The sequence below is a fragment of the Moschus berezovskii genome, chromosome 3, assembly GCF_049115385.1.
Source record: "Moschus berezovskii isolate FMDL1 chromosome 3, NW_MosBer_1.0, whole genome shotgun sequence".
NCBI classification, from domain to species: domain Eukaryota; kingdom Metazoa; phylum Chordata; class Mammalia; order Artiodactyla; family Moschidae; genus Moschus; species Moschus berezovskii.
In genome coordinates, this window is record NC_142462.1 from 69246781 (window position 1) to 69266625 (window position 19845).

General features: G+C 42.2%; 1 protein-coding gene across 3 annotated transcripts in view; it reads left to right on the forward strand.

The window, feature by feature from the left end:
- Positions 1–19845, forward strand: part of ELMO1 (engulfment and cell motility 1) — a 592587-nt gene that overhangs the window by 541894 nt on the left and 30848 nt on the right. For all 3 annotated transcript variants that reach the window (XM_055420868.2, XM_055420867.2, XM_055420869.2), the window contains exons 17-18: positions 7881–8044; positions 15187–15299. In XM_055420868.2, the coding sequence (XP_055276843.1) occupies positions 7881–8044; positions 15187–15299 (277 nt within the window). The remainder of the gene's footprint in view (positions 1–7880; positions 8045–15186; positions 15300–19845) is intronic.

The following is a 19845-nucleotide window of genomic DNA, read 5'->3' on the forward strand; positions in this document are numbered from 1 at the left end:
TGCTGAGATCAGAGGTTCTCACACTTGAAGGTGCATCAGAATCATCTAGAGCAGCTGCTAAAACGCTGATTCCTGGGCCCGGCCCTAAAGTTTCTGATTCCGTGGGCCTGGGGTGGGCCTAAGAAGCTGAATTTCTAGCAAGTTGCCAGATAACACAGATGTGGTCTGGGAATATTTTTATAGGAGAAACCTCTGACACAATTTCATTCTCAGAAGGTAAGGGGACTCACATTTGTCACGAATCCAGTATGTTCCATTCACTGTGTCAGATGCTTTGCACATGATATCTTGTTTAGATTTTATAACAACCCTGTGGGCTCTGTACTGTTATTTCCACTTCACAGCAAACTAAGGCTTGAGAAGGGGAACTAGTGTTTGCTAACTACAATCTACCATGCAGAGTTTTAGGCTTTACCTCATTAACAATAAACAGTGTGTGCGCGTGTGTGTGTGTGCGTGCGTGCACGCACGCTCAGTTGCTGAGTTGTGTCTGACTCTTTGCAGACCCATGATGGGATTCTCCAGGCAAGAATACTGGAGTGGGTTGCCATTTCCTACTCCAGGGGATCTTCCCAACTCAGGGATCAAACACGCCTCTCTTGCATCTCCTACATTGGCAGGCAGATTCTTTATCACTAGCGGTCTGATGAATCTCAAATGATTCATTCTCCCAGTTTACAGATGATGGAAATTAGTCTGGGAGGGATTGAGTGTCTTGAGGAAGTTGGCAGCCTGGTTTCAAAATTGTGTGTGTTGGGCTCTAAAGGCTGTGTAGCTGTCCTGCAACCAGTACCCATCCATTGGCTGAAAACTGCTAACGTGAACACCAAAAGCATATTTTCTCTAATACCTGAGTTATGCACTACCTCCTGCCTTTGCTCATGCCAGGCCCTCTGCCTGGAGGGACATTTTCCTCTTCCTTTACATCATAACTCCCATTCATTCTTCAAGTCCCAGCAATAGTCTTGTCTCAACTGGGTAGACTTTGCTGACATCCCTCCTTTCCCCAACTGGCCCAGGAAGAAAGATAGCTTTGTATGTGTCCCAATATACATTACTGAATTCCATCCCACCATCCAAAGTCCTCTGATGATTTATCATTAGTAATAGAAAAAAGAATCCACATTTTTCATCTTAGTCAGTAAATCCACCTACCATCTTCCCAGCCTTACCTCTCAGCTCCACCTCATTTCTCCAATTAAATGAAACCACCAGCCACTCTTCTCCACCCAGAACTGTTCTCTCCTCTCTCTGGGCTTGCCTCATGCCGTTTCTTCCACTGAGACCGGCTCCTTCCCTGCTCCTCCTCGTGTCCATGTCTGGCCTCTCCTTAAAGCCCAGCCAAAGTCCCCCATGCTGCACCCTCAACCCTCTGGCACTTGAGAGGGGCTCAGGAAGTATTTGAGGGATGGATGCAGATGGAGTTGCAAATCTTTCACTTTCCCAGGCCAGGAGCTCATTTTGCACAAGCACATTCACTCTTAGAGCCTTTTACATTGTAGATGCTCAGAAACAGTTGTTGACTGAATGGATGAATGATGCTGGATAAAGATGTGACTGATGTGTCAGGGTCAGAGAGCTGATGAGACCAGGAGCACACAGAGGCCCATGGATCAGAAGCTCATTGCAGTTAACAACAATGAAACCAGAGCACCATTAGACTGCCAGCGTGCTTGATTCTGTTCAGGGATCCCCAGCACTTACACCTTTAACCCACTCTGCCAAGGAGCTAAAAGGTTTTCTCCATTTAAAGTACAAGTGTCTTGTGGGACCCCCACTTCTTTTATAACATATGATGTTTTTACAGTCAGTGTGTGCTGGGAAAACTCCAGAAACACACGGTTCAGACCACAGGCACGGTTCAGACCTTGATTAAATAATCAGTCAATACCAAATGCAAATTCTAAGAGTATGTTTTCTTTGATGTCTGTGGCAAAGCACATGTTGTAATTAAGAAGTTTTAAGTTCATTGATTTGCTCATGCCTCTGCAACACCATCTGTGGGTTTTTCAGAAAATGATTAAAGGTTTTTCAAAGAGGATGGGGTTAAAGATGGTGGTTGTGAGTATCCTAATTTAAATTGCACACAGAGAGCATTAACAGAGACTTCACATCATTAATTCTAGTTCTTGAGGAAGGTATGTTGCAAAGGAATAGAAGGCTATTTGATCCCTCTGGCAATTTTGACCCTTCTTAATAAAACAATGACATCTATAGCTCAGGTCATTGCTCTTGGCCGTAGAACAATGGCCAGTGCCAAGCAAAACTGTGAGATAGGCAAAACCAGTATTTGGCTGCTGTTTTATCCTGTATACCTACCACTTGCATCCCTTTTCCTGGGGCCAGTGCCATCCAGACCTCTTCACCCTTATCAACCTACTCTTAGGAAAAGGGCTATATTTTCTTCAAACTGAAGTGTAAATGATTGTTGGGGATTTAAAGGATTGTTCCACTTATGGATGCTTACATCTAGCAGGGATCAAAGTCTTAAGCAGGGGAAATGGAATTCTAACAGTGGATTTTAAGTGCAGAGTATAAGTAGAAGCTGAAGAGTTTCCCATACTTGCATAAGGGATTATCATCATCTCCATGCAAAGGTACAACCATGAGCATATAAATGAAGACGATTTTAACTTATTTGTTTTCAAAATAGCGTTATTGCTCCTACCCAGTGTCCTTTCTCCTATTTTTTCTCCAATCTGGGCAATGTCGGCCTCTTAAATTGATACTCCTGCGTACTTCATTGCTTATGTTGATTGAGATCTTCGGTTGAAAGTGACAAGAATCCCATTCCAACCATTTCCAGAAAAAAGTCTTATGTAATCAAACCAGCAAATATCAGGGTTGAACTGACTTTGTGGTTGATTATGGCTTCATCATTGGGCTTCCCCAGTGGCTCAGTGGTGAAGAATCTGCCCGCAATGCAGGAGATGCAGGTTCAATCCCTGGGTCAGGAGGATCCCCTGAAGGAGGACATGGCAACCCACTCCAGTGTTCTTGCCTGGAGAATCCCTTGGACAGAGGAGCCTGGTGGGCTACAGTCCAAAGGGTCACAAAGGGTCAGACACAACTGAAGCGACTTAGTACATGGCATCACCATTATTAACACATTCTCTGTCTCTCTCTTTCTCTCTCTCTCTCCACCCCTGCACACACACGTGCACATGCTTCTAACTTTCTTGTGTCTGATTCTCCTGGCAGCGGGCTCATTATCTTCCAGTCTGCCATATGTTAAGGAACATTCTCACGGTTCTCAAAGAGCACACTTCAATTCTGCCTCAAGTCGAGGCAGAAAAGTCTGCAAAGGATGCTGATTGGTCGGTTCATGCCACATGCCCTCTTGCTAGCTTTATCATTGTGTCTAGTCACATGTAGTCTAGTGACTGTCATCTCTGACAGCTCCTTAAGAAACTCATGAAATAAGAGAATCACCTGGCCCTCTGAGCCTGTGTTTTCTCATCTATAAAATGAGGAAAGTGGAGAGAGCTGTTAAGACTCCCCCCAGCATTAACCTAATTCTATTTTAAAACCTCTTCATTTTTGCTGTTCTAGTTGCTATATCTTTGTCTCTCTTATATGTCCTACCTCCTGCTAGAAGGTCAGATAACATTAGGAGATGACAATTACAACCTTGGCTCAACTCTGAGTTTCTCTAAATGAGGAAAGGGGCAGCTCCTGCAGTGCCCCTCACATGAAACTACAAAGTGTTATAATTCAGCCTTGACCATATTTAGCCACCATTTATACTGCAAGATATGAGATGGTCACAATTTCAAAATTTGTGAAGCATCCCAAATTTAGCATTTTGCCTGAGTTAAAAAAGAAGCAGATCAGGTGGAAGGTCAACTGGAAATTTTCCTCTCTTCCGTTACACTGGGGGCATGAAACAATGTTTATGTAACTGGTTCCAATTCAGACACAGCCCAGGTTTCAAGCAGTTAAGATGTGGTAGTTTCCACATTATTTACCTATTTCAACATCACTGAATATGCATACTTCATTCTAAATTCATGTGACATCCTCTTCTTTGAAATACCTTCCTATCTGCCAACAATGTTTATCCATCTGTCTGCTCTGTCACATCCACATTTCAGCTGTCATAATCTTTGCCTATCCTGGTTCTCTTATTAGACCCTTAGTTCACACAAGGCAAAGACCATACCTTCAGTTCAGTTCAGTTGCTCAGTCATGTCCAACTCTGCAACCCCATGAACTACAGCACACCAGGGCTCCCTGTCCATCACCAACTCCCGGAGTTTACTCAAACTCATGCCCATTGAGTCAGTGATGCCATCCAACCATCTCATCTTCTGTCATCCCCTTCTCTGCCTGCCCTCAATCTTTCCCAGCATCAGGGTCTTTTCAAATGAGTCAGCTCTTTGCATCAGGTGGCCAAAGTATTGGAGTTGCAGCTTCAACGTCAGTCCTTCCAATGAACACCCAGGACTGATCTCCTTTAGGATGGAGTGGTTGGATCTCCTTGCAGTCCAAAGGATCTCAAGAGTCTTCTCCAACACCACAGTTCAGAAGCATCAATTCTTCGGTGCTCAGCTTTCTTTATAGTCCAACTCGCACATCCATACGTGACTACTGGAAAAACCATAGCCTTGACAAGACAGACCTTTGTTGGCAAAGTAATGTCTTTGCTTTTTAATATGCTGTCTAGGTTGGTTATAACTTTCCTTCCAAGAAGCATGCGTCTTTTAATTTTCATGGCTGCAGTCACCATCTGCAGTGATTTTGGAGCCCCCAAAAATAAAATCAGCCACTGTTTCCATCTATTTGCCATGAGCACTCAGCAATGTTTGTTATGTTGACTTCACAAATGATGCTTCTCGAGCAAATTTTTGTTAAAAGTTTCTATCAATACAGTCTGATTGGGACATCCCTGGTGGTCCATTGGCTAAAACTGCACTCCTAATGCACGGGGGGCTAGGCTTAATCCCTGGTCAGAGAATTAGATTCCACATGCCACAGATAAAAATCCCGTGTGCCACAACTAAAACCCAGCACAGCCGAATACATAAATTAAAATATGTTTTTAAATATAGCCTGACTTATGGTAACCCTAATAACCAGTGGAATTACACTGCAGAGAGCAATCCAGCCATGGCACCAGAAAGTCCCATGAGTCAGTGGCCTGGAAGACAGTTGCCTTCATGCCTTTACATCAGTGTTATCACCAGCAGCCTCTTCATTACAGGGCAAGCATGGCACGCATGTCCTCTGAGAACAGTGTTGCCTACTGGATAAAGCAGATCCATAGTGAATGATGTAGATCTGTCATCCTTCGCATTTTCTTCTGAAGTTTCTTATGATTCCTGCAATTAGATTTATTTCTTGTGATAAAATACTTCTTGCCTGATAGTCCCTATGAAAACACAAATAGATTACGTAGTAGTGGGTAGTGTTACTGTGGGCATGGATTCTTAAAGGTTAGAAACATATAAGGAAAATTAAGTGTTGATATAGCACTTGCCAATAGACAGACCTGTTTGTCTCCTGACCACCTATGACTCATCTTACCCTTGGTTCAGCCATGTTCAGTTGACTATAGGAAAATGTGGTTGATATGGGATTCCTGGTTACATGGGGGCAGTGCAAGCAATGTGCATGCAGATGACTAAAGAGTGAGCTATCAGACATCCCTGAGCTGAGGGGACTCATGGGCTTATGGGTTCCCCCAAGGCTCTGGTTTTTCTGAGGGCACATTTGGTTTTGCTACCAAGGATTCATTTTCTTGTTCTGCCTCTCAATGCCTCTGGACCCCAGCAGATCACTGAACAGGTCCTTATTTGTAATAGGACAGCTATGGGAGAGACATCCACTTGGAGAAAGCACCCTGTACCATCATAGAGGGGCAATGCCATTAAGCAGAGCTCAGCCAGTGGAATGGGCTATCCAGTGTGTAGAGGACATTTCAGCTGCCTAATATTACTTGAGGTGGCAAGATCTTTTCCCATCACCTGGCCATCACTTGGGTTTGAAAGTTCTGGTGGCCACAGTCTTTTCCATCCTATAAAACTGTTACTTCTGTTCAATAACATTTCATGAAATATTGACATGTTGGTGGGACTAGTCAGTGAGTGGGATTCCCTGGTGGCTCAGATGATAAAGACTCTGCCTGCAGCACAGGAGACCTGGGTTTGATCCCTGGGTCAGGAAGAAGGCCTGGAGGTGGGCATGGCACCCCACTCCAGCATTCTTGCCTGAAGAATCCCATAGATAGAGGAATCTGGCAGGCTACATTCCATAGGGTTGCAAAGAGTCAGACATGACTGAGCAGCTATTACTTTTTTTTCCCCATCAGTGAGCAATTACTATCTACTGTGCTTGAATTGTTGAATGAATAACTTTAGAAACCATAGGAGCATACTGAGATCACATTCATAATGACGGGATAGGTGGTACCCCAGGGCTGTTCAACACTCAGTGTATGTTCTGTTCACCATACAGGTATCTTAAATTTCAACTAGATATGTGTGACCTTAGAGAAGTTCTCAATCCTTCTCAGTAACCATTTTCTTACATATTTTTTAAATGTTGTACTTTATATTATAGTTGATTTACAGCATTGTGTTAGTTTCAGCTGTACAGAAAAGTGATTAAAGTGATTAATTATACATATTCATATATCTATTCTTTTTCAGATTCTTTTCCCAATATTGAGTCCATTTTCTTATCTTTAAAGTAGTAGTAAAAACATATACTCTATTGAAAAGAGGATTAAATGAGTTGATGAATAGCAAAGTGCCTGACACCGAACCAAGCACATAATTGAGGTGCATTGGTGATCTACTCTTATTTTTAAGTTGCAGATGACCCCAGAATGTTGGTATGAAGGCAGTAAAATACAGCATTTACAGTCAGCTCTAAGATCAAATCTCAGCTCAACCACCTGCCCATCATCTATAGAATTTTGGACTAAAGTTTTCAAAGCTTCAGTTTCTGCATATAGGAATAATGATGATACCTACGTCCTGAATTTGAGTAGATTAAAATAAAGAATACATATGAAGTACCTTTCGTAGTATCTGGCTCATAGTAGGTATGTTATCAAGGGTAACAATTGTTGTTAACATCTGTAATGGAGGATTTGAGAAAAAGAAGCAGCAAGGTTACAGTCTCTTGGGTGCCTCTGTGTGTTTTCTGGTCTTTTCTTGCTCTAGGTATTTGGATGAAGATGAATCCACATTAATAGAGGCAATGGTTAATTGCCTCCTTGTGATCTGGACCTGTCCCGAAGCAGCCAATTACCATATTCTTCTTTTTTCTTGAGGCTTCCAATGGGATGTGTCAGTTCTAATTCAATAGACTTCTTTTTTTAGTGCCTGGCTCAGAGAGGCAATATCACATGCACATTTCTGGATATATCATCTGTATGAACACTCAGACCTTAACTACATGGTGAAAGCAATCCAGGAGGGACGAGTGTAGGTATTATTTCACATTCACTTGAACCAGTGCCAACCAAACTTCCACAGATAATTGTGTCTCAGAGAGTTTCTCCTGGAAAAAAATAATGATTATGCAGACTTCTAGCTGTTGCTTAGACTCCTTTTTCTCTTGAGTTTGCATTGTCTATAGTCATATAATATATCAAGCAAATGAATAGGTATATATCCTCCCACCCTAAATCTCCCTCTCCCTTCCCAATTCAAAGTTAGTCAATCCACATTTTCCTTGCAATTCCAGTAGTATAGGAGGAAATGGAAGCTGTATATCATAGTAGTTGACTCTTTGGAAAAGCACACTCCAAGTTAGGGCCAAAAGTGCAAACGAAGGGAACTGGGGGCTAGGGAACCATAATCTGTGGAAGATTTTTCTGAATGGATAAGGTCAATCCCCAGGAAAATTATGGTCTTCCTTCAATCTCACAGGTAATGCAGGTGGTGAAGGAACAGGTTATGAGAGCTCTTACAACCAAGCCTAGCTCCCTGGACCAGTTCAAGAGCAAACTGCAGAACCTGAGCTACACAGAAATCCTGAAAATCCGCCAGTCTGAGAGGATGAACCAGGAAGATTTCCAGTCTCGCCCGATTTTGTAAGTTACCTCTGACCCCTGCCTTCTCAACAGCTCTGACGCACTGTTTCTAGAGTGGAAGCCTATCACCCAGCTGGGCTGTGTTGCATGGAAAGCCAATGAAAGATCTCTAGTCAGTTCCTGAAGTCTCAGCAACTCCTTGAGAAAGGCTGGGCAGGGGTGGGCTCCAGGGAGGTGGAGGCAGGAGGTGCTGGCAGGAGGATCTAAACCAAGAAGTGACCCAGTTACTGATGAGTCCTCTAAGGATTTGCAGCTGAAAAGACTGGAAACTTTTCTAATACTTGGCACAATCTTTTTTGTTTTGTCCATAAAGCTATATTCTATGTAAGCACTCTTGAGTGGCAAGATGGTCTGCTCCAGCCAGAATGAGACTTAACGATAATTAAAACAAGAGGAACATTGAAGTGTCCTGAGTGGGAGGGAGCGTGAGCTTGAAAGGGAGCGACCCACTGTCTCCCTGCCCCATTGGCTCTGCTTCGCATCAGAACATCTCATGTGGCTATCAGCAAAACATCTCTTGTAGCTGTCAACCCAGAGGCCTGAAGTGAAGAATCAGGGGACTACTTTTCATAGGACTTTGCATCAGTTGCACTTGCAATGGTTGTATAATTTCATCTCCATCTTTGTGATGTTCTAAACCTTGAACATGAACACTGTTTTAGACTGTTGTTTCCTTTATCTTTTCTTAGTATTGACCTGTTTATCTTCCTGTGTCCTTTTCTTAGAACCAGGTCAGTTTTGTTACCTTATACTTCACAGGAAAGAAAACAGGAAACAGGATGGGAAGTAAAGAAGATGTTTGAAGAAGAGTAAATGTTTACTCTCATTCTTCCCTCGAAAGGCTGGATGTGGCTTCTTCTGAACTTTCCTATGAAACCATCTTACATCATTGGTGTCATGAAGCACCTCTTCAGCATCTCTCTCTCTGATTCCTTTTCTTTATCCCTGCTTTCTGTTTCTTGCTTCAATATATCTGATATGTTTAGTGCTTGGTGATTTGCAAAGTACCTCCTCATGTTCCTTATGCTATATCATGTCCTCACACCTGTGTGAGGGAAGGCAAGTCTTATTTCTACTTGAGGACCAGAATATAGAGAGGAAGGGACCTTGTTGGCAAGTGTAGGATCCAGGACTTGAACTCCAGCCCACAATTCCCTTAGCTAATTCTTCATTTCCCCTCCAGAGCCGCTTTGCCAAGTGCAAGGCTAAGATGAAATTTTAAAAAGTGCACAGAAAAAAACATAGCCAAGCTATAGCATCTACTCTGTGTTTGTTTTCAAGCCTTAAGAAGCATCATTAGAAGCTGCAGAGCAGAACTGTGGGCATTTGTGGGGATGAGGTTAGTTAGGCAGCAGGGGAGGGGAAATGCTTCCTCAGGGCCTTTGGTGGCTCATGCATGCTTAGTTGCTCAGTTGCATGGGACAGTTTGGACCCCATGAACTGTACACTGCTAGGCTCCTCTGTCCATGGAATTTCCCAAGCAAGAATACTAGAGCAGGTTGTCATTTGCAGTAGGTTGTCATTTCCTCCTCCAGGGGATCTTCCTGACCCAGGGATTAAACCCGCACCTCCTACATCACCTGCATTGGCAGGCGGGTTCTTTAAAACTGAGCTACCTGGGAAGCCCCTTTGGCAGCTCACATCTATGTAAAACCTAAGCCATATCCACATCAAGCAGCAGGCAGCACTCATAAGAGGCAGAGCTGGAATTTTGCTTTGGTCATCAGCTATTAATAGAAGAAGATAACAGCCCCTGAATACCAAGTAGAAAGAGCTTTGAATAAACAGCTGACTCCTCAGAGATGCAGTTTATTTCTTTTTTTTAATTAAAAGAGCTTGTTATTGAAACATAGTTGACTTGCAATGTCATGTTAGTTTCAGGTGTACAGCAAAGTAATAGATGGATAGATACTTTTTCACATTCTTTTCCCTTATAGGTTATTACAAAATATTGAATATATTTCCCTATGCTATACAGTGGGTCCTTGCCAGTTATCTGTTTTTTGCATAGCACTGTGTATATGTTAATCCCAAACTACTAATTTATCCCCTTCATCTGCTTTGGTAACCACAAGTGACCATGTATATGTCTGTGGGTCTGTTTCTGTTTTGGGTATAAGTTCATTTATATCATTCATTTTTTTTTAGATTCCACATATAAGTGATATTATATGATATTTGTCTTCCTTTGTTTGACTTACTTCACTTAGCACGATAATCTCTAGGCCCATCCATGTTGCTGCAAGTGGCATTATTTTATTCTTTTTATGGCTTAGTAGTATTCCATTGTATATATGTACCACAACTTCTTTATTCATTTCTCTGTCAATGGACATTTACGTTGTTTCCATGTCTTGGCTATTGTAAATAGTGCTGCTATGAACATAGAGGTGCATGTTTTTTTGAATTATAGTTTTCTCCACACATATACTTAGGAGTGGGGCTGCAGGATTCTATGGTAGTTCTATTTTTAGTTTTTACGGAACCTCCACACTGTTCTCCATAGTGACTGTATCAATTTACAGTCCTACCAACAGCGTTCCTTTTTCCCTATACCCTCTCCAGCACTGATTGTAGATTTTCATTGATGGCCATTCTGATTGGTGTGAGGTGATACCTGATACAGTTTCTCTCTTGCAAGGAGGGACAGAGGCCCTTTGCCCCATCCTGGGACCTACAGTACTGAAATGTTAGATTTCATAATGTTTGTTTCAGCAGAAGTGTGAACACAAGAAGATTTTATTATGCTTTTGACAACAATTCTTAAAGCCTAAAGAGAGTCTTAAGGGACCACTTCAGTTAAGTCCAAAAGGCCAAGTGATTCTAAATTAATATTTGACCATGACTTTGTTCCAAATAAGACTGTTAAGTGCTTGTCAAGTAGAAACATTTTACTCCTGCTTTGACTTCATATCTTTACTTCTCGAGGCTCTGCTATGACATTCTGAAGTTTCATTTCCCTTTCTTTCCCTTTATTATAAGAAACTCTTATCTTTACATTTATTATTATATACCTTTATGCTTACTGTATAGAGAGAAGCTATGAAAAGAGAAAATAAAATCTCTTGTATGTATATACATTGGCATCATCACTTGGGCACGGGACTAAAAAGCACCATGGTTCACCAGAGCTCTGGTAAAGTCATAAAAACTTGTCAAAGCTATTTCATGGGGGAGGCCATGAACCAGCCTGGTCCCTATCCTGGAACCTGAAGTAGGCAGGAGCCTATCAGCCTCCACCTGCTTCTCCAGTGATGCTCAGTCTGTTAGAATGATCTGCTAGACAGGAACTCATTGTTGTAGTTGGATGAAGTCTAAATGTTGCCGCAGTGGCTCATGGGATAAACCCACAACAAAGAAAACGCAGAGAACCATGTATGATTGTATTCATTCATTCATTCACTTAACAAATATGTATTGAGTAACTCCTTCCTGCAAGGTCCCGAGGTGCTGGGCCAGGCAGAGAACCAGAGACACTTGGCTGTCCCTGCTCCAGGCTTTAAAGCTGAGATCAGCAGGGATTATCAGGGGCTGTGCTTAGTGCCAGGTGAGAGGAAGCTCAGGTGGGTGGGTTGTCACAAGAGCACATAGGAGACCCATCTAACCCAAGCTTGGGGCTTAGGAATTCATATTTTAGAACTGAAAAGCAACTTTAAGGTCATCCAGTTCAAGCTTTTCATTTTGCAGACTGGGCAGTGGCTGGGCTGGATGGTTGATCTGTGGTGCAGAACACTGCTGACCATCCCCTCCCTCTCTCCTGGCTGCTGCACACAGCATGGAGGCAAATCTCAGAGCCACGAAGATCCCTCGAGGCGTGCATCTCATTTTTATAAAATATTTATATTTCCTGAGAAGAAAAATGCAAGCTCTGGGTGAACAAATATTTTGGAAGACTCTGTATTCAGTGAGTTGAAGAAGCTCTGTTTTCTTTCTTAGCTCTTGACTAATTATTTCAGAAGGAGGTATTTGTTACTTTCTACTTTGTGTGACTTTACAGGGAGGATAAGTTCATCCACACAGTTGATCTGAGTTAATGGATATAAAAAGCTTAAAAAGTCCCCAAATAGATCATTTGCCATGATGTTGTGGGGAGGGGAGCTGCAGGGACAAACACCATGGAAGCAGAGTAGCAAAATGTGGAAAACGCAGACCCATGAGCTAACAGACCCGGGATCAGATTCCCAGGCCATTGCTTGCAAATGCGGCTCCTCAGTCAAGTTCTGTCACCCAATCTAAACCTGTTTTTCTCATTTCTAAAAATAAAGTTGATAAAATGTCTACATTGTTGAGTTGTTCAGAGGACTCAGTGAAGTAATACATGAAAAACCCTTAGTATATGCCCTGCACTTAACCAACACTCTGAGAAATAGTCACTCTTAGTCAATCGATAACCAGAATTCAACAAGTTGTCACACTATCAATATAGAAATGATAAAACAGACACTGTGAATATATTCTTTATACCTCATCTTATCTCGGAGTGTACAGTAAAAGTAGGTGAGGAAGAAAAAGGAAAAGCAGATAGAGCCAGAAATATGGCTACTGTCTGTCCTGTAAATCTACATCCTTGTTAGAGACTGATCACAGGCTTTGCTCATGGCTTTCATAGCCAATGCCAGTGTTCAATGCAACCTCTGTTCTAGATGAACACCGGGTCCAGGAAGGAGGCTCACCAGTCTAGTGCTACTTTCTGTCCTCTGCATGTGTCACTGGCCTCATTGGGCTTAAACTTGGAATTCTCTTCTGGAAACAGTGCTAGACTTCACACGCTCATTTATTCTACCTCTTTTAATCTTCCTCCTTTTATTTATTTACAAAGCTAGAAATAGAGGAATATTTATCAAAGCAGAGCTAGTGAACCCATGACCTTGACCTCATTGAAAAGCTGAGAATTTCAAAGCCCAATTTCAGCCCATGGTTATTACCAGGATTCCCCCAGAGGTCATATCTCATTCACAGAAACACCATGTAGGGATTACATATGTTTTCATAATATGAGTGAAGTCTGCAACTACTGAGCCCATTTGCGGGAAAGAAGAGGACATCACTCACAAAAAAGTAAAAAGCTACTCCATTTCCCTCATTGCCTAAACATGTTTTGGGGTCCTAGGGGTTCATAACAAAAAAAAGGTAACCTTTGTAGCAGCAGATCCACTTATTCTGACAGTCAATCCCCAGAGATAGTTCATAACGGAAGGTGCTATGATGACATCTGGCTCTTACACTAAAAATCATAGATCATCAAGTTCTTTCAGTTAATCCTCCTTTTGGTCCTCATCGCTACATCTTCATCTCCATTTTAATAGTTAACTCTAGCCTAGGAAAACTATTCTTTAAAGATGCATCTCTAACCTAAGAGTTGATGAAATTCCCAGTTTCTCTCTCCCATGATTTCTCCACCTCATTACCCCAGCTTGAAGCCAGGAGCAGTGATTTATTGTCATGAGTGACTACCTTGGCTATCGCCCACCTTCTTGTCAATTCAGAGCAGGGTTCATCAAAACTGCAATTCTGAGTCCATTCTACAAAACTGAACGCTGATAATAGGTAATGTTAGTGATCTGAATGCCTGAGATGAGACCCTGTGAGACCCACACCAGAAATGTAAATACACATAGAGTGAATGCACCAAGCTGTACCATTGGGGTGAATATCCACATTCAGCTTTAAAACTGGTCAGATGGAGCAGTATCAAATACCCTGGTATTTGAGGCCATTTAAGTCCAAATATGTGTCAACAGCTTACGAGCGTAGCTGGTTAGATGACCAGATCCTTTCATATCACTTTTTATTCTTTATTCTTTTTTCTCAAGAGTGAATAGAAGCAGTTTGCACAAGAAACACTTGATTGTGTGCTCCTATTCAGGGCTTCACTTCTATAAGCTATTTCTCCATCTGTGAGATGGGACTGATGATATTAATACCTGTTCTCAAAAGTTGGGGGTTCTTTGGTGGGGAGGAGAGAAGGGTGTTAAATGAGCTACATTTGCCTAGTACACTACCTGGCTCATAGCACATACTGACTGAATGTGTAATGCCTTTCATACCTGGGAACAGAATACCAGGTGAAGATAGATCGCCTATGATCCAGAGTGAGCCCAGAGTCAACGCTGAAGCTTATGAAAAATGTGAGCCTTGACTAATGTTTGTCCTGAGGAAAGATGAGAATATTATCTAAGCAAAGCCAGAAACACTTGGCATTCCTGCCCAGCGCTTACAGCTCACTTATACTCACACTGTCCCCTTTGGAAGGAAACATTCTTGTTCCCATTTTACAGATGAGGAGAGACTTAGAGGAGCTACATGAAATGCCAATCATGAGCAGAGCCTTGATGGAAATCCTAATTTTGTGAGTTTGGGTCAGTGCTTTCAACACTGCTCTGAGGGCTAGACTCCAGGTCTCTCTATACATCCTCAACTGGAAAAACTCTAGCTTTAATATATTCAAATATGAGGGTGCTACCTAAAATTTCACAAGATAAAAAAATCTCTGCTTTTGGGAAAAAAAATGGGTTTATAACCCACTGTACTCCATTATTATATCTTTACAGCATAGTACATCTAAACCTAAATTGCATTGTATTAGCTGAGACAAGATGCAAATAATCCTTAATTTATGTCCTCATTATCCCAATCTCTATGGGCTAAAATCTCAGATGATATGTTATTCCCCTTTGTAAGTGGTCCTTTGCTTCACCCAACACTGTGTTTGCTGTACAGTAGTCACCGCATGGTTGTCCAACAGTCCTGTTTGGTCAGATCACAAATGTAGTCTAGGAGTTTCTCTGTCTACTGTAAGGAGTAGAATACGACCAGAGATTCATTGTCTCAGAAGAACTAAGTGAATTTTTGCATAAATTTGTATCTGTGACTTTATAAAACAAGAGACATTGGTCTAGAAAAACGTCACTGAAGTGATTGGGGCTCTTGTGGGTATTCTGTAAATGTCAGAGGATCTATACAGTTACTACAACAGATAACCCTGTTTACTGATGCTTAATAAATGATTCTCTAAAGCACCAACCTAGGCGGTCTGGGGTGGCCAGGAAAAGATGGAGCTTTTACACCCCTGCCCTCTCTACCCTTTCAGCCAAGTGCTGTTTTCAAGGTGCATTGTGGAATTTGTGTTTGTCCTTTCACAGGGAACTAAAGGAGAAGATTCAGCCAGAAATCTTGGAGCTGATCAAACAGCAACGCCTGAACCGCCTCGTAGAAGGGACCTGCTTTAGGAAACTCAACTGCCGGCGGAGGCAAGGTATTGTTTCCAGACCTAGCAAGGAAGAACTTGGCCTGCTCCCTAAAGAATCACATGGGTATGGGTGTTGGTTTAAGGGTCGGCTGAGCAGCATTGTACTCAGAATAAGAAGAGCTGCAACTTATTCCAGGTAAGTTTGAATTTCCCAGGTAGACCCAGGAAGAATCAAAATCTAAACTCAGCAGAAGACCCGTGGAACTGAAGAGTCACCTGAACCATTTCATGCCTCGTGTCTGCCGGTAGTGGTCCCACAACAGCTAACATTACTGAGTGTTTCCCATGTGCCAGGCTCTCACCTGACCTATGTTAATGCATGTCATCTTCCCGGTAACCTTATGGAGTAGCTACTGTGATTACACCCAGTTTACAGATAGATAAACTAAGACAGTGAGGGAAACTAAAGCAGTGGGGTACAAAGTAACTTGCCCAGTCACAGAAGAGTAGGGATTGAAACTCAAGCATCTCTATGGCCCTAATTTCTCATGATTCACTATGCTGTCAGGAGTGCTAGCATCCACTGTTGGATTTGATCTTGGAATTTTCAGCATGGATGGCCCTTGTTTTCAAATCCCCATACTGATTCTCTTCCAGGTCAGAATATTTCATTCATAGTATAAGTAACAATTATCCAAGGTGAGATAGAATCAGTTTTCATAATCTTGCAAGAGAAATTTCTGAATTGTCTCTATAAATTTTAATTCCAAAATATTGACTCAAAATGGGTGCCATTAAACTAGTTCCAGTAGATGGGAAGCATGTCCAGCTGTTTCTTAGCCAGGAAGGTAAACTCCTTTGATTGCAAAGTCAAGGTATTCGTATGCTGCTGCTGCTGCTAAGTCGCTTCAGTCGTGTCTTACTCTGTACAATCCCATAGATGGCAGCCCACCAGGCTACCCCATCCCGGGGATTCTCCAGGCAAAAATACTGGAGTGGGTTGCCATTTCCTTCTCCAGTGCATGAAAGTGAAAAGTGAAAGTGAAGTTGCTCAGTCCTGTCTGACTCTTCACGATCGCATGGACCGCAGCCTACCAGGCTCCTCCGTCCATGGGATTTTCCAGGCAAGAGTACTAGAGTGGGTAACCATTGCCTTCTCCGATTCGTATCATAGTCCTAGAAAGAAATAGAAAATAAAATTGAAATATAAGATTCAGGGAGAGGTGAAGAGATTGGGGAATAGTCAGGAAAAAGAATAAGCATTAGCAACTGTACCAAGAACAAACATCAGTTATGGCCCTGGAGAAACCCTGGCAGATGTTTTTGAAACCTGTTGGATGCTCTGCTTAGACACAGCACCCATCCACTAATGACATACACCACTCCATGTTTATACTGAGCCCATCCTGTGGCCATTTACTTTTAATGGCTTTGTGCTGAATATTGAGTAAATTCCAAGTATTTCAAATGCAACCATTAAAAATCATATTAAGAAATGTCCAAAGGCAGAACTTCCTTGACAAATGAAAATGCAGGTCATTCCCAGGGGAGAAGAAACCCTCACTGATGACAGTGAGCTTCAGGCTGGGCCTCAGGAGAGGACAATGGGCACAATAAGAAAGAGCTGAGCTGCACTGGACTGAGAAAGGCTCACAGTAGGAGCAAGGCACTTACCTCTTCCATTCAGCCATGGAAGGACTGGCTCACTGCTCCTTCTTCGATGCATCCCCTGCATTTGGGCACCTTCATCAGGGTGGATGCTGCTCCAGGAGAAGAGTGTGGTACAGTGAGGAGAAGGAGCCCTGGAGCCAGATGAAGTGAGTGCCAGCCGGCCTCTTCCTCTGTCCAGCTCCATGACTTTGGACAGTTCCCCCATGAAATGGGGATAACACTGCCTGTCTCCTGAATTTACTGTGAGGAAGAAAAGTGGTCATGAATGCATCTCTTAGAAAGCAGCTAAAAAAAAGTTGGGGGCGGGGCAGGGTGGGGGTAGAAGGTAGCTACTCTTTTATTCTGGAGGGCCCTATAGGAAAGAACAAGGAGCTGGGGTGAGTAGGCTTGGTTCTAGGCTTCTCGGCTCTGTGAGGAACCACTTGAGTGTCTTTTGGCAGAACGCATGACCTCTCAGGCCCACAATTTCTCATCCGTTAAGTGGGAGTACAAGATCAGATGATCTGTTATTTCAGTTAGCCGGATTGTCCGTTATATGCCCTGATCTCCTCGTTGCCTTTGGCACAATCAGTAGTCAGGGTGTATTGCCTACATTAGGTAATTTATGAAGTTTTAATTTACTTGACATTGGGGAGAGAGCACAGAAGTGGGGGAGGGGAGAGGTACCAAATAGACTCATGCCATCAAATGCCCCCATTCATGGCCATCATTCATTGATATTGATACAGTTCTTCTGAATATAATAATAATTCAAAGAAGCCAATTTAATCTTCCAGTTTACTCCACTACAAGACTTCCTTTTCTAAGCTGAAATGAGTAGATTCTATCAGAATAATTCTGTTTCTAGACGTCATAATTACAATTTTTTTGGCTAAAAAAGCATTATTTCCAAATGTTCAACTTTTTCAGTTTTCTAAAAATGAATTACCTAATGAACAAAAAATGATTAGCATCTAGACTATAAATTTATTAGTTAAACTCCCTAGGGAGCATGACCATCTGTGTTTAGTATAAAATCATCCTTCCAAGTGCAGAAAGGAAGGCTTTTTGGGGTTTGGTAAATTGATTTAAAATCTGGTGACTAGCTTTGTGTGCTTAAAAATAGAAATTCAAAGCAGACTGTGCTGAAATTGGTTTCCTATCACCCCATCCAAACATTCCATTCAGATTTACCCACACTAATGAGGACATGGTGTAAAATTATTTGAGTCCCTTTGAGAAAGGTAAGATATGAGACGGGGACACCCATGAACTATATCCCTGGTTAAAGAGCAAGTACAGAGGGCCCGTGCATGACCACACTCCCTCTAAACTTGTCTGACAGGGAGTTAGACACAGATGAGTGGATTTACATGTTAACTTTCTAGGGGAAAGTAGGAAAGAGCCTGCTGTCCCACAGAACTGGAAAGGGGAGGAGCAGATGTCGAGCCCTTTATCATGCCATGTTTGGCTAGAAGGTCCCTGAGTTTCTCCTTGCCCATCATTCTGTCTGCCTCATTTGCAACTCTGCTGCTTGGTTAGTCCAATAGAGATATATACAAATGTGGATTTCTGGGAATTCTGACCACAGAAGAACTGAGAGGCAGTAAATCATGGGAGATGCAGCATGCTGCGTTCCTGTCCTGCCTCCCTGCCTGCGAGCTGGTTAGCCTTGGGCAACCTAATAAATCTCTCTGTGCTTCTCTTTCCTCATCTGTCAGGTGAGGACAACATCAGTTTCTACATCAAACTGTTTCAAGAGTTAAATCAAATCATGCGTGCGTAGCGCGTAGTCGAGTGCTCAGCACATTGTCAAACATTCATTAATGATATTTAGTATTTTAATTTATAGTTACTCAGAATATAGATTCTTATTTTTTGATATTTAAAGATTTTTTTGGATGTGGACTATGTTTAAAGTCTTTATTGAATTGGTTACAATATTGTTTCCATTTTATGTTTTGGTTTTTTGGCCACAAGGCATGTGGGATCTTAGCTCCTCGACCAGGGATTGAACCTGCACCCCCTGCAATGGAAGGCAAAGTCTTAACCACCAGGGAATTCCCTAGAATATAGGTTTTTAAACACAGGCCGTGGAGTGGCTGTGACTGTCACATATCTGCTTCACTCTGTCCCGCACTCACTGTGGAGTGTGAAAGGCTCTTGTCCACAGTCCTTTATGATAAATTGGCCTTGCGTCTGTGTTCCCTGGGCTTCTCAAGAGAGTTAAGATGAAATCTCAGAAGCTGTATACATTCAAGCCATTACTTGCTTCATGAGAATTTACAGGCTGGGAACTGCCTCCTATTTTCCTTCCTTTTCAGAGATTAGGGTCTTTCAGAACCACTTGCATTGAATAGTCTTGATTGGAGCCCAGGGCTACACATTGGAGTGTCATTTTCAAGAAATCATAGCATGAAATGTCTACTTCTCTTTGAAGACAGTGCCCATTTTGTTGACCAGCATCCCTTCTCTAAGCATTAACTTGACAAATCTAATTTGAAACCCAGGGATGAACAAAATGTGCACCCAGAGGAGTTGGCATGCTCCTGCACTTCAGACACAGTTGGTGTACCTGCCTTGCCCTTTCCTTTCACTCCAAAGACCTACAGTCAAGTGGTATATTCAGCCCATTTGGGGGCACTGGTTGTTTCTTCCTCTTGGACTTAAGTTTTCTTTTAATATTTCATTAAACCGTATCATAACTCATTTTTACAAAAAAGGCAAATATATATAAAATGTACATTGTCAGAAGAATAAAAGCCAGATTATTTTCAGGAAAAAAGGCACTTTCCAATAGATCAGAATAACAGATAATCATCCAGGAGTGTAGGTGAGAGGGGTTACTGTTAACTGAAAGATACCAAGGTACTGATATTTGAGAGCTGGCTCTGTGAAAGATGAATGACAGGTACTCTATATATGTTTTACTCATATAATTTTTAGTGTTATTTAATCAAAG